We start from the raw sequence: 14314 nt of genomic DNA, 5'->3' as shown, positions 1-14314 counted from the left end.
ATACAGAAAGGCACAGTCAAAAGAACCTCCTGCAAGGTGCTAAAGTGTCGCAAAGGTGGGTGGAATGTAAAGGCCACTCAACCAGACTGTCACAACTACCAGGAAAGGCCTGGTTCTTAATGTAACGGGTGGTGTGATTGCACTTCCAGTTAAATCCCCCAGCCTTACTTCCAATTAATTAATGTCATACCTATGCTGATATGCTAGTTGTGAAAAATACTGTATTATATGATTAATAATGCAACTGTTTTTTCTTACAAGATTACCGAGTTCACAGTAAACATAGACATGTACAAGCTGGGGCACATCTATATTGTAAAACTGTAATATTTCAAGTTCTTTTCTTCAGAATATCAACTTTTTTCCCACTAATGATTATATTGTAACAGATATTTATTTTTGTAATAGCATTATTATGATAACCATCTATGTTTCACTTTTCCAATAATCTGTTTCTTTAGGTGCAAGCTTACAACAGAAGCTTCTTCATGTAGATTTTTGAAAAGCAAGCACTGTGCTTTCCATTGCTGTAAAGATGAACTTAATCAATTTGGTAATGTTATGTTTACTTATCATTACTAATAATATTCTTATTTCTCTTAATAATGACTGGTCTACTTGCACAAGCATTTCTCTGATAGGATAAACTATGTTAACTGTTCAGTGTCTTTGTTACCAAGTTAAATGATTTTATTGTTTCTTGCAATACAGGATCGGACTATCTTCCACTACAAATAACTTTATATTCTGATCAAAATCCTCCCCAACTGCATTTGTAAGCTTTAATAAAACTGTTTCACAATACTTTAAATAACAGTCATCCTCCCATTATGTTTACAAATCTCAATGAGATTTACATTTATCAGTACCTTGATAGTTTTTCCTTTTCATTTCATAAAAGCTATAAAGATTTATGTACCTCTAAGGTTGGTGAATGACAGCTGATTTTAAAAGCTTAAATTCTGAAATGCATGCTTATAAAACCTTTATTACTACTAGAGATCAAACTATTGTATTTCTAAAAGAAATATTTCAAACAATATAGTAAAACATCTCACTCAAGAGTAACAATGTATTAATAACACCATTTTGTGTAACATTCTACATCATGAGTCTGATTCTTTCAGAATGCCAAGTTCTTCTAAATTCAAGAGGTAATACTGATATTCTTAAAACCTTGAGTACCAAATAAACTTCTCATTGTAAAATTAAAACCAGGACTGATTATCAAACAACCTTCACTTGAAATTTTTATCTTGTATCTTTTCTTTAAACACTCAACTTTTCTTACTATTAATTCTTCATCCTTTTTTCTATTGTAACAGCTTATCCACATTCATGGAAATGTTATTATCTTATCAAAAAAAAGAATGTAAACCCACTAAAAGGTATGATGTTGATCAATTAGTCTTATTAGTTGTACAGACAAACTTCCTGTTTTAATTTCAGCAGTGACTTCTTTCCTTGGGAAGAATAACACCCAAAATGGAACAGCAGAACATTAAAAGTCCGATAATTTGATTAGACCCCAAAAAATGTTACATAAGATTGAATAATAATTCTACACCTTTTTAGACATTTAGAAATCATAGGATTTAGTACTCTATGCTGGTTTAACATATAAAATTCACTCTTGACTCCTCGGATACTTGCTTAGGTTGTTAAATTTTCCAAATGATTGTACTATTAAAGTTAATATTCATTCAGTGGTTTGAAGTTCTTTCTGTCCTGCTATATGAAGCTCCTCATCTGACCTCTTTCACATTGCAGCTTAAGTTCAGACCAAATTAAATTACCTTACCTCTTGGTATACTAAATTGTATGTCATCTTTAACTGGTCAGAAATACATTATTGTCTTCCAATTTAAGTTCATGAAAAAAACTGAAAAATAGGTTTATAAAATTACTCTCTGCTTAACTGGTGTTTCTCAGACTTTCATTACAAAAATTAAATTTCTGGATTTATTTTTAATAAGAAGTTAAACTGAAAAAAAGTCATATTTTCTCACTCTGTTTTAGGAAGTTTTAATCAGTTAGTTTTGTGTTGCTATGGGCAGAAAAAACTTAAGGGTTCTACCATTTCCATCATAGTTAATTGCTCTATGAGTATGGTTGTAGATCCATAATGTCACAAATTAACTTTCTAAACTTCATAGAATACAAAATAAAGTTATTTATATTGCTACTCATCTGTGTTTACACACTTGTTGGTTACTTACATCAGGCTAATAAGTTACCTCTGGCTCCAGACAGACAAGCTCTTTCAACTTATTAAATATAATTTCAAATAACCAACCAGCAGGAATGCATTCACTAGCTACTATATTGTCAATACTTTCTTCCAACAGTTATGGTTAAAAATGTATGTGTGTCAATGAATATTTTCTTTTAAATGTACTATAAACAATAGTGTCAGTGACTGTTATGATTACAAAACTATTTCCTGTAAATGCTATACCTAAGGTGTCGACCTGCTTGGATTTTGATAATTTTGGAATATGCTTCATGTTAGAATGAATACATCTACTTTACTTTATTACCTTCTGCTTCTTCACTTCATACAACTATTTTCATTTCATCTACCTTATCTTCATATTTAATATTTGTTATTAACAGTAAATTACCTTTCAATTTACAAAACAACAGACATTACATACTGTATCACTTTCATCATGCAAACAAATCTTTTTATGACTAGTGTTAGTATGTCAGCTGTAAGTTCAGTTCTGCTTACATTACAAATATATGTTTCTATCAAATTATTTTTATTACACTTTGACTGAATAAATCAGAGTCAAGAACTGGAAAAATATATATATATATAAAAATTATACATCTTGTCTATAATTAGTTTACATATCTATATACCTTCTCCTTAACAATTACTCAGTTGCATCAATTTTTTAAGTGCAAAGTTTTAGCCACTATTTATAAAAACATGTAGATCACTAAATTAAAAAATATTTCAACAGTGTACTCTTTTAAAAAAATATTTAAAGTGATTCAAAAATGCACCACCTAATGTGTAATGTTTTTTAGATTAATCTTTTTTTTTACAAGTATTTAAAGCATTACTTATTAGAACACTGAAAATTTTTGATACATCTTATTCTATTTTCAATTTTGAAACCTTAGAAGGAAGATAGATCTTTAAACACTCACACAGAATATAAATAAACATATTTCACTATACAAAGGTCCTACAATGTTATTACTGTCATATATAACTGAAGATGCAATAGCTTTATAATGTCACAAACTGAGGCCCCTTAATTTTTTCACATTTATAATTGAGGAAGATATAACAAGCACACCAAATGAATTCAAAAAAATCCAATACAAGATATTCATTATCTATACAACACTTTGACTGTATTACAAATAGGGTGCACTGTTTAGGATATAAAAAAGGTTAGGTGGCCTTTCTTAGACACAGAGCAGACACATGTGCAAATGAAGTTGGGAATAGTAATTCTTTTGGACCAAACTACACCTCACAGAATGACCTTCCTCTAGCCACTTTTTATTTATATTAAATCACACAAGGCAAAAAAAAAAAAATGAATTAGCATGCACACCCGTCTGATTTTGGATTTTGATCATTTGTCAGCTTTATTTGATCTGGAAATTCATTGTATAGCTCCACTTCTGTTTCTTGAGCCAAAGCATTCTTTGCAACAGTCTGAAATGCTTGTTCCACATTGATAGCTTCTTTGGCACTTGTCTCAAAATATGGTATGTTGTTCTTACTTTGACACCAGCCTTGAGCTCGTTTAGTGGACACCTAGAGGTAATATTGATTAAACATAAACACCTTATAATTGTTTAGAAAAGCAGATTTTATCAAAAGTTTTAAAATGACACATTCTTGATATATATAATTTCAAATGTCCTGCTTTCGTATCAAATTTTAAAAGTGACTACTTATGAAATGAAAACCTTTTTATATTTTACAAGTATTTCCTGAATTCTGGAATGTTGTAAATATAAAGGTTAGTTGGTATACTGTCCACAATTAAACTAATTCTAAAATAAGTTCATAGTACTTAAGCTGCCAAATTGTTAATCAACACAATATTCAAAAATATTTATACTGTTATTTTGTTCTTCCCAATATATTTATACTAACAGAAACCCACAAAACATTTACAGTCAAATTAGTATCTTTATTGCAACAGTACTTCTTTCAATACAGGATTCCTAGAATAATACAAAAGAATTCTAGTCACAGACACCAAAATCTATAAATCCACTTGTCTTAGGCCTAACATTAGTTAAGCCTTTATTAAGTATGGCCCACATTCGATAAACAGATAAATTAACATTGTAGCTTGTGTACGTTTTTTGCTTTAGTTTACTTAGGGCTAAACTTTACTGTACTTAATACTATCAATAAATAAACTTGTAATGCTGTTCTACAACCTAACACTAGACCTTTCTTAAAACTTTGATAAGCTTTTAACATGTTGCTGTACAAAATGTCTACTAAAGTATACTTACAACTGCCTTTTGTTTACATCCACTGAAATGTAGTGTGCATGCATGCACATTTAGATAGTATAGTGCACATGCATTTTTAGGACAGACAAAAACTGAGTATTATTATAATAGATATTATATAAATAACAAAGAGGAATAAGAAGCCTCAAAATAATACTTAATACCAGACATGTAAAATAATCTCACACATAACCTTTAGGTGAGCTTGCTGGAATTTTGTTTCACTCATTTTAATGTTATATCACATATAAACAGTATTCTATCTTTCACTGAAAGTTTTGACATACCAAAATTTGAAACAGTCTTATCAGTATGCTGCTTATAACAATAAACTATTTATGACTCATATTACTTTAAATCATAAATGTGTTTATAATGCAAGTGTTACCTAATGACTCTCTGGTTCAATAATCAATCTTATAGGTATGTTTCATATTAAGAGCAATATTTCTAGCCTACCAAATCTTTTAAACCCATCTTATTTTCAATGATTAAAACAACATGTTTTCAATAAATTATCAGTCTGTTTCCTATATTAACTTGCTCTTAATGATCTAGACTATCTTTTTTTTTTTCTTTACCAATCTGTTTTCCAGATCTATTTTATTTCCAATTACTACAAATGGGAAATTTTCAGGGTCTCTGGGTGATGCTTGAATGAGAAATTCATCCCTCCAGGAGTCCAAAGACTTGAAAGAATTTGGAGCCATGACATCAAACACAAGAACACAACAGTCAGCTCCTCTGTAGAATGCTACACCCAGAGACTGGAACCGTTCTTGACCAGCTGTATCCCAGATCTTGTGATAAAAACAAAACATTTTTAAAATTAGATATTGCATTGACCCTCAAGTCCTTCAAGTAGATGTTTTCATAAGATAATAATAAAATAAATAAAATTAGTATAACATAAAATATCAGCTAATCAAATACATTATTTAATGGACCAAAGCAAGGGAAACTAATACATTTCAATTACTTATTAAACATTCCATATACAATTCAATCAGAAAACATATAAACTTCACAACTCGTGACATCTTCAGCCATCACTGCTCACTGTTCCTATTACAGATTATCAAAAGGACCTTACAGTAGTATTGTCACAAATGATTAAGCTAAACAACAATAAAGCTTATTAATGGCACATTTCAGATTGTTGCAATGTTATGGCTTGGAATATTTTAGTTGGATTGATATTGGCTGATCAGCTGGTTAGATAAAATATCCAAAGCAAATCAATACTTGTAAGTTCAAATGTTAAAAGTATGGATGGAATATAAATTAGCACAAAATTATGGTCATTATATTGTAGCAATGTTTATGTTGTTGCTTGCTACTTATCTACAATATAAACAAAAAAATTGTCAGCTCATAAAATGCATGATCAATTTTCCTAATAGTACATTTTGATACATGACTAAGCTGGATCTAAGTTCTTATACTAATTTCTCAATAACACTGATGTGGGAAAACTAGGTTAGATATGCTAACAGTTTCTGGAAAACAATTAGAGAGGCTTGTCAAGTAGCCGATTCCAACAACGTGATCAAAGAGCATATTTTATTTATGATCAATGTTGGATTTTTCAAAATGGCAGTGTGTGGGGTCAAAAGTTGATTGACAGCACGTTATGCTACATGGGACTGAAAATGCTTCGACTGATGGTACTTGTATTTTCTATAGTTATATCTGAAAATTAATTTAAGATTATATGAAAAAAAAAGTCACTGAATGTTTAAAACCTTAATAAATGTTAAAATGGGCTAGCACAACTGTGATATTCAGGTACATTAATATCCAATAGGTAAGTATCAAGTTTCTGCAATAAACAGCTAATACAAGGATAAGATAAGCAGAGAATAAATCAAACAGGACTACTAATGGTGTCCTCCAACAAGTATAGCTGTCATTACCTATACAGTTTGCTAATATCCAAACATTCTCTCTCACCAGCTGGTAAGATAACCTGTCTGATTTGCCATGCAACTGACTTGGGCAGTATTTTATGATGGGGATGTACTTATGCAGGGTCATTATACAAACTTTAAAATTTTTGAAGTTCATTAGTCACTTCAGTGATGCATGGTCCATTTGAATAATGAGCTCCCTACAAAAAAAAAAAGTAATGTTTGAAAAATATTATAACACAGAAAAATGGCAATGTTCTTAGTACTTCAAACACCATGGTTATTTTAATGAAAATGCTTTAACTGTTCCTATATGATAATTAAGTGATCATTGTTTCTCATAAATGACCATCTGATCCCCAAAAATACATCAGCCATCTCCTTGAACAATTTGCCAAGTTCATGTCTTTGTGTTGAGTTTGAATTGTAATTACAATTATCGACTAACCTTCAGAAATTCAAGAATCTGTATATTCACACTTGGACAAGGTGTAATGGTTGTGTCTCTAGCTACATTGCCACTCTGCACTACCTCAGCTTTTATTACCTACCAAGTGGTAATTACAGCTGGAAGTTGAATAACAATAACAATTGAATAAAAATTACAGGTTAGCACTGGTAAGATGCCAACACATATACAGCTAACATTCCAGACAGACAACAGTGAGGTTCTGTTACCGCAACAAGTGGTGACTTTGCACTAGACTACAACCATAAAACATCACAGAATACTACTTCACATTTGGCACTATCACTACGTACTGCAGTCCACTGTTCTCAGGCCTAACCTGGTCAGTACTTTATGGTTTTCTGCAAAGCTGCAGTTAACTGTAGCATAAATGAAACCGTGATAATTTCCACAATACGTTTATCTTTGAGATATCAATCCATAAACCAAAATTGTAGACAACTACCTTCATTTGGCAAGTGACATTCCTAAGACAATATCTGAGACATACTTTTATATTCACAATTAGCTTGCCACCAAGAAATTTGTACTAACTGATAGATAACTTCACTTACAGTCCCTGGTCAATGGTAATATATAATAAATAATAATTGTTGTTAAAATTAAATAATGTTGTGTTGTTAACTTTTACCCTAAAATATCTGATTTCTAAAAGACTTAAATAAAATTGATAATAATTACAATTCACTTGCTTAATCTGGTTCACACCATAAAAGTTGTTCAGGTAAATCAGTGATATACAAGTAAAGAAAAAAACGTTTTTAAAAAAAGAAATAAATGAAGGGATGGTTAATATCAATCCTTCAAAAACAATTCAAACAAGATAGTAGAGTTGGCATTTCCATCATTCCTACATAACAGCACAGGCACAGAGCATAGTAGAATGTTAACATACAAAAATAGGATAAATTAAACTCAATTGTGATTGAATAGTTATTGATGTTGCTATATGTTAATTCTTGCCTGTGCTGTTATGTAGGGATGATGCAAGTACCATCCTTACTATCTTGTTTGCATTTTTTCTTTGAAATACTGATATTAGCCATCCCTACATTTACTTCCCGTTTTGAATAGTTTTTTTTTACTTGTTTGCTTATTCTTTTTATTGCAGTGCCTTAATACACATAGGAATGTTATAATTACAATGAGGTTTCCACTGTAATATTTATTGTTTATCTATTATTGGCTCGTAATTTCTGCTTCATCCTGTACTTAAGCTTTTTAAAGGAACCCCAAATTTCTGTAAGAACACTAACTTCAAGGGGTAATGATAACATTGTTTACACTAGAATTATGAATTTTTGTAATTACTACTAGTTAATAATACTTATAAAAGTGGATATTCTGTTTGAAACTGTCACCTCAGTGAAATTGGTATAAAAGTGGATTATATGTTGGATTACTATTGCTGTTACATAAGCTAAGCTTTATGAAAATACTGGGTGGGGGGAGGGAAATAATTAAAGAGGGGCATTAATTAAGGGCAATATGCTATTCTTCTTTACTTTCACTTATGGTTTTTTAGAATTCCCTCATAAACAGACATGGCAGCTACAGTAAGAGAGAGAAAATCCTTCTTTTGAACTCTTGACACCTTTGGGAATTCAAATCTTGCTTGATGGTGATCCAGCTTTATCAACTGAGCCTTACAAGCCCTGTTCATTTGGAATCGTGGTGGCTGCATTATGATATCTGTTGCAATGGGGCAGTCAGTTGACGTTCTGATTGAGCCTTGGGGCCATCACAAACCTTAAAGGATATTTTGAAATAGCTTGCTGCTGCAATACTACTGCTGTTGGCTTAATTTCTGCTTCAGCATACAGTTTTATATGCTTATTTTGAGCCATGTTTCCACAGAAACCCTCTCCATTAGAGAAGGTCCTACATGGATTTGCTCAGCAGTTCTAATTGAACTTATTGATGAGAATCTCATTGTAATCAGTAAGATATTCAGAAACACCTTCCTACACATACTCCTTAGAGTATTTGCATAAGCAACATATTTTATGGGCCCAAGCCTCTGAAACTCGACCCTAAGGATTTCAGTCCTCCAGTGTTGAATCTATGGTAAATTCAGTAACAAGAACATACCATTTGTCCTGTTGCTATTAATCCAAATGCTCTAAGACACTGAGCACAGGACCACATAGACTAAGAATTAGATGTTGTGCTGTCTATACATTCCATATAGCAATTTTTTCCTTGACCATGTTAACCTGCTTCGTATCATCACCATCATGGAACAATGGTGCAGACAAGTACCTGCTATCAATGTCTCCATTATAGTCTTAACACAACAGGTTCAAGGGAAGCCTTCCACATCCTCCACAAGTCTAAGATCATACATCCTTACAAATGTGGTGTCATTAGCACAATGCTGAATTGTGTAAGAATACTCCTCTGTATTTCCTTCTACGAGTATTATCAGAGTGCATAATTCGACAAAAAAGCTTCTGACTGATTCAAAGTTTCTTTAGGATCACTGGTTGTTTCACCTGACCACTGCTTGAGCTAGTCAAAGAGCATCATGGAGTCTCAGAGACTACCCCATTTGACCATGGGATGTCCACTTTATTATCAGTGACAATAATTCATCCTTTTTGCCCTAAGCTCTTGCATACAGGATATAATCAGTAGAGGTCAAATTACAGCAACCAGTGTTTTGCTAGCCATCTTTTAATCTCTCAATTCCAAGAATGGATTGATAATGTAGCCATAACTCTCATCATGGCTAGAAAACTTCATCCAGAAGAGCCTCTCCTAAATCTTTTTGCATGCTCAGATTGCATCCTCACCCCATCTGCAGCTTCTTCCTCTTCAACACAAGTTTTACAGGTTCTTAAATAATGCTCTTCGTTGATAAAAAGCAGTAAAAAAGCATATTCAAACTAAACTCCGGAATAACAAGTTATTGGTTATGACAACAAATTTTGTAACTTATCTTTATGATATTCAATATGGAAGTATCTACAATATACAGTAGATGCTAGTTAAGAATAAATCAAACATGAACAACAAGGTGAATGAATAAGCATAAATCTTTATTCATATAACAAAACATATTGCTGGGGATTTTCCTTAGACTGGACAGCTTCTACACTTGGAATTATGAACTTATTTCTGGCTGATAAAGAAATTCAGAAACACATCTACAGGAGTTAAAGACCAGAGCAAGTATAATGATCATGACACACTATTAAATCAGGAAAAGTTCCTAGACCATTATTCCACAATTATAGATTACCTACATGTGCAACAACACTAATGTTCACTATACATTTTAGAGGGAGTAAATGTCTAGCCACCCCTCAAAATGAGTATAGCCCACAATACAAAGAAACATAGCCAAGCATGAATGAACCTTTAGAGAGTAAATATTGTAATATGTAACTTTTGTCTAAGAAAATCAGTTAATAAGGATGCCAACTAACCACGTGCCAAACACTTTCATGAAAATCTAGAAAGTTTTACAAGAATATATCTGACTCACTGAGCAGTATATTAAGTATGACACTGAAAATGATGTGAACAGCTTATATTGAATAGCTCAGCTGCTTGAAAAGCCTTATCTACATTTAATGTTTATACAACTTGATTGATAACAAAGAATTCTCACCCTCCATTCTATACACAGAAACTAGTTATCAGTATTATTCCATGAGACATGACACCAGGCAGTCCAGAACACATCTAGTGCTATGATTTAAAAATTTTTAAGCAAATACAAAATAATTTTCAGACATGCTACTATCCTAATTTTATTTTATGTTCTAGACAAAAATACCAGACCCATATTTATTTTTAAGTATTACTAGACTTCCAATGCTTTTGTTGTGGACATATGTGCAAAAATTCCATGGTTAACAGCAGTGACTTAATGCAATGTGACATTACTGTAATTTAGTAATATATGTACAGTATTTCATTGTTTGTGTATTTCTTACTGACCTTAGTGCCCCTGTAAAGAGTTGTAACTAAGGCCAAACTGGGATTATCTCTATAATGTTAACTTTCTAAACATGTAATCTATATACTATTTTAAAAGCCCATGTAATTAAATCATATTCTTTGCAGTCAAGAAAAAACTTTACATAGTAAAAGACAGTGTAGTACTTCTGTCCAATTACTACATACTACAAGTCCACATATGAAATAAAATAGTTATTTATAAACTAAAACAATAGAAACAATATTATCATTGTGACTAACATACTTGCATAGTGACCAATCTGTCATCTACCATAACTTCTTTTGTAAGAAAATCTGCTCCAATTGTGGCTTTATACTGGTTGCTGAACTTCTTAATAACATACTGGTTCATTAGTGATGTTTTTCCAACACTGCCAGGTAAAATATTATTACATTAGGAATTTTATATATACATATATATACAGCAAAGTAACAGTAACAACAGTTATTTCAAAAATTCTCAGGTGTGTGTATGATGACATACATGTACTGATAACATACTGTATCACTTGTTCTGTGAAAGTGACAAGTCATTTGGTCATTACATGTAATGTCTTTTTTGATTATCAAATTTGATTATCTTCATGATTTACTGATAAAAAGAAGTATTTAAAATGAATTGGTTTTATTTAGTTTAGTATTATGAGTATTTGGTTTATAACAATTACAAGACACTAATAAAAATATTTATACACAGCCTCCACACTTACTAGCAATCAACCAAGTTTCCACTCACAACTCATGCCTTCAGACAGTGACCACACTAAAGGTTGCAGTGCACAATTAACTTCCACTACTAACTACTGGAATAAAGTGATATATTTCACAGCATTGTAACATATACAACACACTCCCAAATGTCAGGTATAAGTTACCAAGCAATGATGAATTATGTGACATTGATTTAGTAAACTAACATACATGTATATCTGAGCACTTATTTCTTTCTATATATAACCTATTGTACTATTTTTTAAAGGAGAAAAGAAAACCTATGGTTTCACTGAAAGAATTATCTTTACTATAACACCACAAATAAAAAAATCCTTACCTATATAAATACCACTATATCACTAAACATTAACTACCTTGAATTTTTTGAACAGGTACAAACTCCTCTATCACCTTATAATAGTCATGCATAAAGTAAGCGTATACATAAGTTACAGAAAGATAACTGTTATAGTTAGTGATGTAGATGGATTTTGATTAATAAGTTTAAAAAATCAACAGAAAACAAAAAATTTACAAAAGGCAGCATTCAATGTTATATAATTAATAATCTTTAATAAATATAAATATACAGTATATATGCTGGAGATTTCCTAAGGTTTAGTGAGCTTCCTAAGCTGTTTCAAAACAGTTATTCTTAACATATCTAAAAGCAACTTTTGATGGCATTTAAGTTCTAAATACCTTTCATCAAAACTGAAAGATATAAAAGTAACAGACTGATTCTTAGCTACTGTTGATCATATATAAATACCATTCACAAAAGTTGACTACACAGACAAGCTGTTTCACAATTTCCCTCTTTTAATTTGTCGACTCAATACTACTGCATTTTTAACTTGTTCCAATCCTTATTAACAAAAACAAGTAAATGTGCTGATAATAAGAGTAAAAGGGTTATAGTGGGTGAAGCACAGGATATTAATTCTGCATTATAAAGCAAAAATTGCCTCCCATAATGTTACACATAATAATTATACCTGTTTAATAAGTACCTGAGAAACCCGTGTTGTTCAGTAACTTTTATAACCTTTATCTGGTGGTACCTCAATAACAGATTTGTAATAAAAACAATTATGCTTAATTTTATTTTGTGTTAAAAATGTCAGCTTGGCTTTCTTTTACAAACTAGTGTGGAGTATCCAATTGGAAGTTTATACCATTTTAAGGTGTCACAATACTATGCAAAAACAAATGTGTAACTGGTTAAAAAAACAAAAGTAGTTGACTTTCCATCTGAAGTTAACCCATGCACCATAGTCCTGATGACTAAATAAATATTGACTGGTTTTATCCATTCTAGCCATTTAAAATTTTGTTGTCATTTGAAAAAGTCTTTCTTCGCTCTTACAAGTTAATTTTTTATATAGTGTCCACTGCTTCATCCACGACATTTTGTTCACTATAACATGTTTGGATACCTGAATATGATACAAGTTAAACAAAATGTCGACTCATTTTGTGAAAAGAAGAAATATAATAAATGTTTTTTCATTCATTGTTTATGGGGCTATAGTTTCTTTAAGATTCTTCATCCAAACATTGGTAGTTACTATCTCACATTTAGTTAAAAATACAATTTTCTAGCATCCTGAAACAGATTTTTACTGCTCAAAGTTATATTAAAACAAATATTTCACTCTGTGTATACTTCTTATTAAATGTCAAATTTAGCAAAGTTTTACTGAAAAGTTTTATCTTAACAGTAAGACAAGATTGTAGGTTTTTCTGTTCTTGTGAATTATGAGCAAGGTTAATTAAAAAATAAAATAATTGGTGTTAAAACAATAAAATAATAATAATATGGTATTATTTTACAATAATTCTCATTTGTATATGATCCATATAAAATTAATACCAAATTACACTTTACCAGTTTGATCTAGTTTATACCATAAAAGTTGTTGTTCATATAATTTGATAATGTAGCATCTCAACCATTACTGTTTTTGTGGTATTCCAGTCAGTTTGATGAGCCCTGATATTGGGTGAAAGGCTTCATCGGCAATGGATATAGCATATATAGACTGGTTGACAGTGTTATACATTCTTCTTTGGTTTCACTATTGAAGTCTTTAAAATTATTATAAACTGTTGCAAGATCTTAAAAGTTTATTTTAATATATTCATAAATCACATACATATATTTTACTCATTCTTCTTTCCAACATATGAATGTTGTTTACTAAACAAAAAATTTAACTTTGTTTTACTTTTTGAACATAATTTTTCAAGTACTTAATATTCAAAAATTGTTCAATTTCCAATCATGAAGTTACTTTTAATAATTATCAGTATGTGATAATCTGTAAGTATATACTGTGCTGTTGTAAGCCCATACTTAAAGAATTAATACTGCTGAAAAACTGTGAAAAAATGTATGGTATATTGTTAAGATTAGAGATATTAACTGAATGTGTATATTAATAGTTCAATGGTTAATTAATGCAGTAACATTTTACTGATACAGTTGTCTTAAAGTTAAGTAGAGTGAAACATTTGTAGAGGCATTAATATTATCATTCCTGTCTATTACACTCAAGGACCTGAGTAAAACAACCTTGCTGGGCCCTCCCTTCTCTCTGTTTTTTAATATTTTTAAGAACTTTTAAAAAAGAAGATCCTAAATTAGGACAGCAATGAGCTCATAAACAAGGCAAAATCATAGCAGCAGCCGTTTTTACCTCACAGTATAGGCATAAAAAACATGCTTTACGGTATAACCAGGCTCAGG

At 31.0% G+C, this 14314-nt stretch overlaps 1 protein-coding gene across 4 annotated transcripts in view; it reads right to left on the bottom strand.

The window, feature by feature from the left end:
* Window positions 1-672: 672 nt before the first annotated feature.
* LOC106462024 (ras-related protein rab7-like) overlaps window positions 673-14314 on the bottom strand; it is a 34913-nt gene continuing 21271 nt past the window's right edge. For all 4 annotated transcript variants that reach the window (XM_013921895.2, XM_022389135.1, XM_022389137.1 and 1 more), the window contains 3 exons: window positions 11093-11219; window positions 5082-5300; window positions 673-3784 (listed from right to left, as the gene is read on the bottom strand). In XM_013921895.2, the coding sequence (XP_013777349.1) occupies window positions 3566-3784; window positions 5082-5300; window positions 11093-11219 (565 nt within the window). In that variant the 3' untranslated portion in view covers window positions 673-3565. The remainder of the gene's footprint in view (window positions 3785-5081; window positions 5301-11092; window positions 11220-14314) is intronic.

This window comes from Limulus polyphemus, unplaced genomic scaffold, assembly GCF_000517525.1.
Source record: "Limulus polyphemus unplaced genomic scaffold, Limulus_polyphemus-2.1.2 Scaffold1076, whole genome shotgun sequence".
Lineage (NCBI taxonomy): Eukaryota > Metazoa > Arthropoda > Merostomata > Xiphosura > Limulidae > Limulus > Limulus polyphemus.
This window is presented reverse-complemented; position numbering and strand designations above follow the sequence as displayed.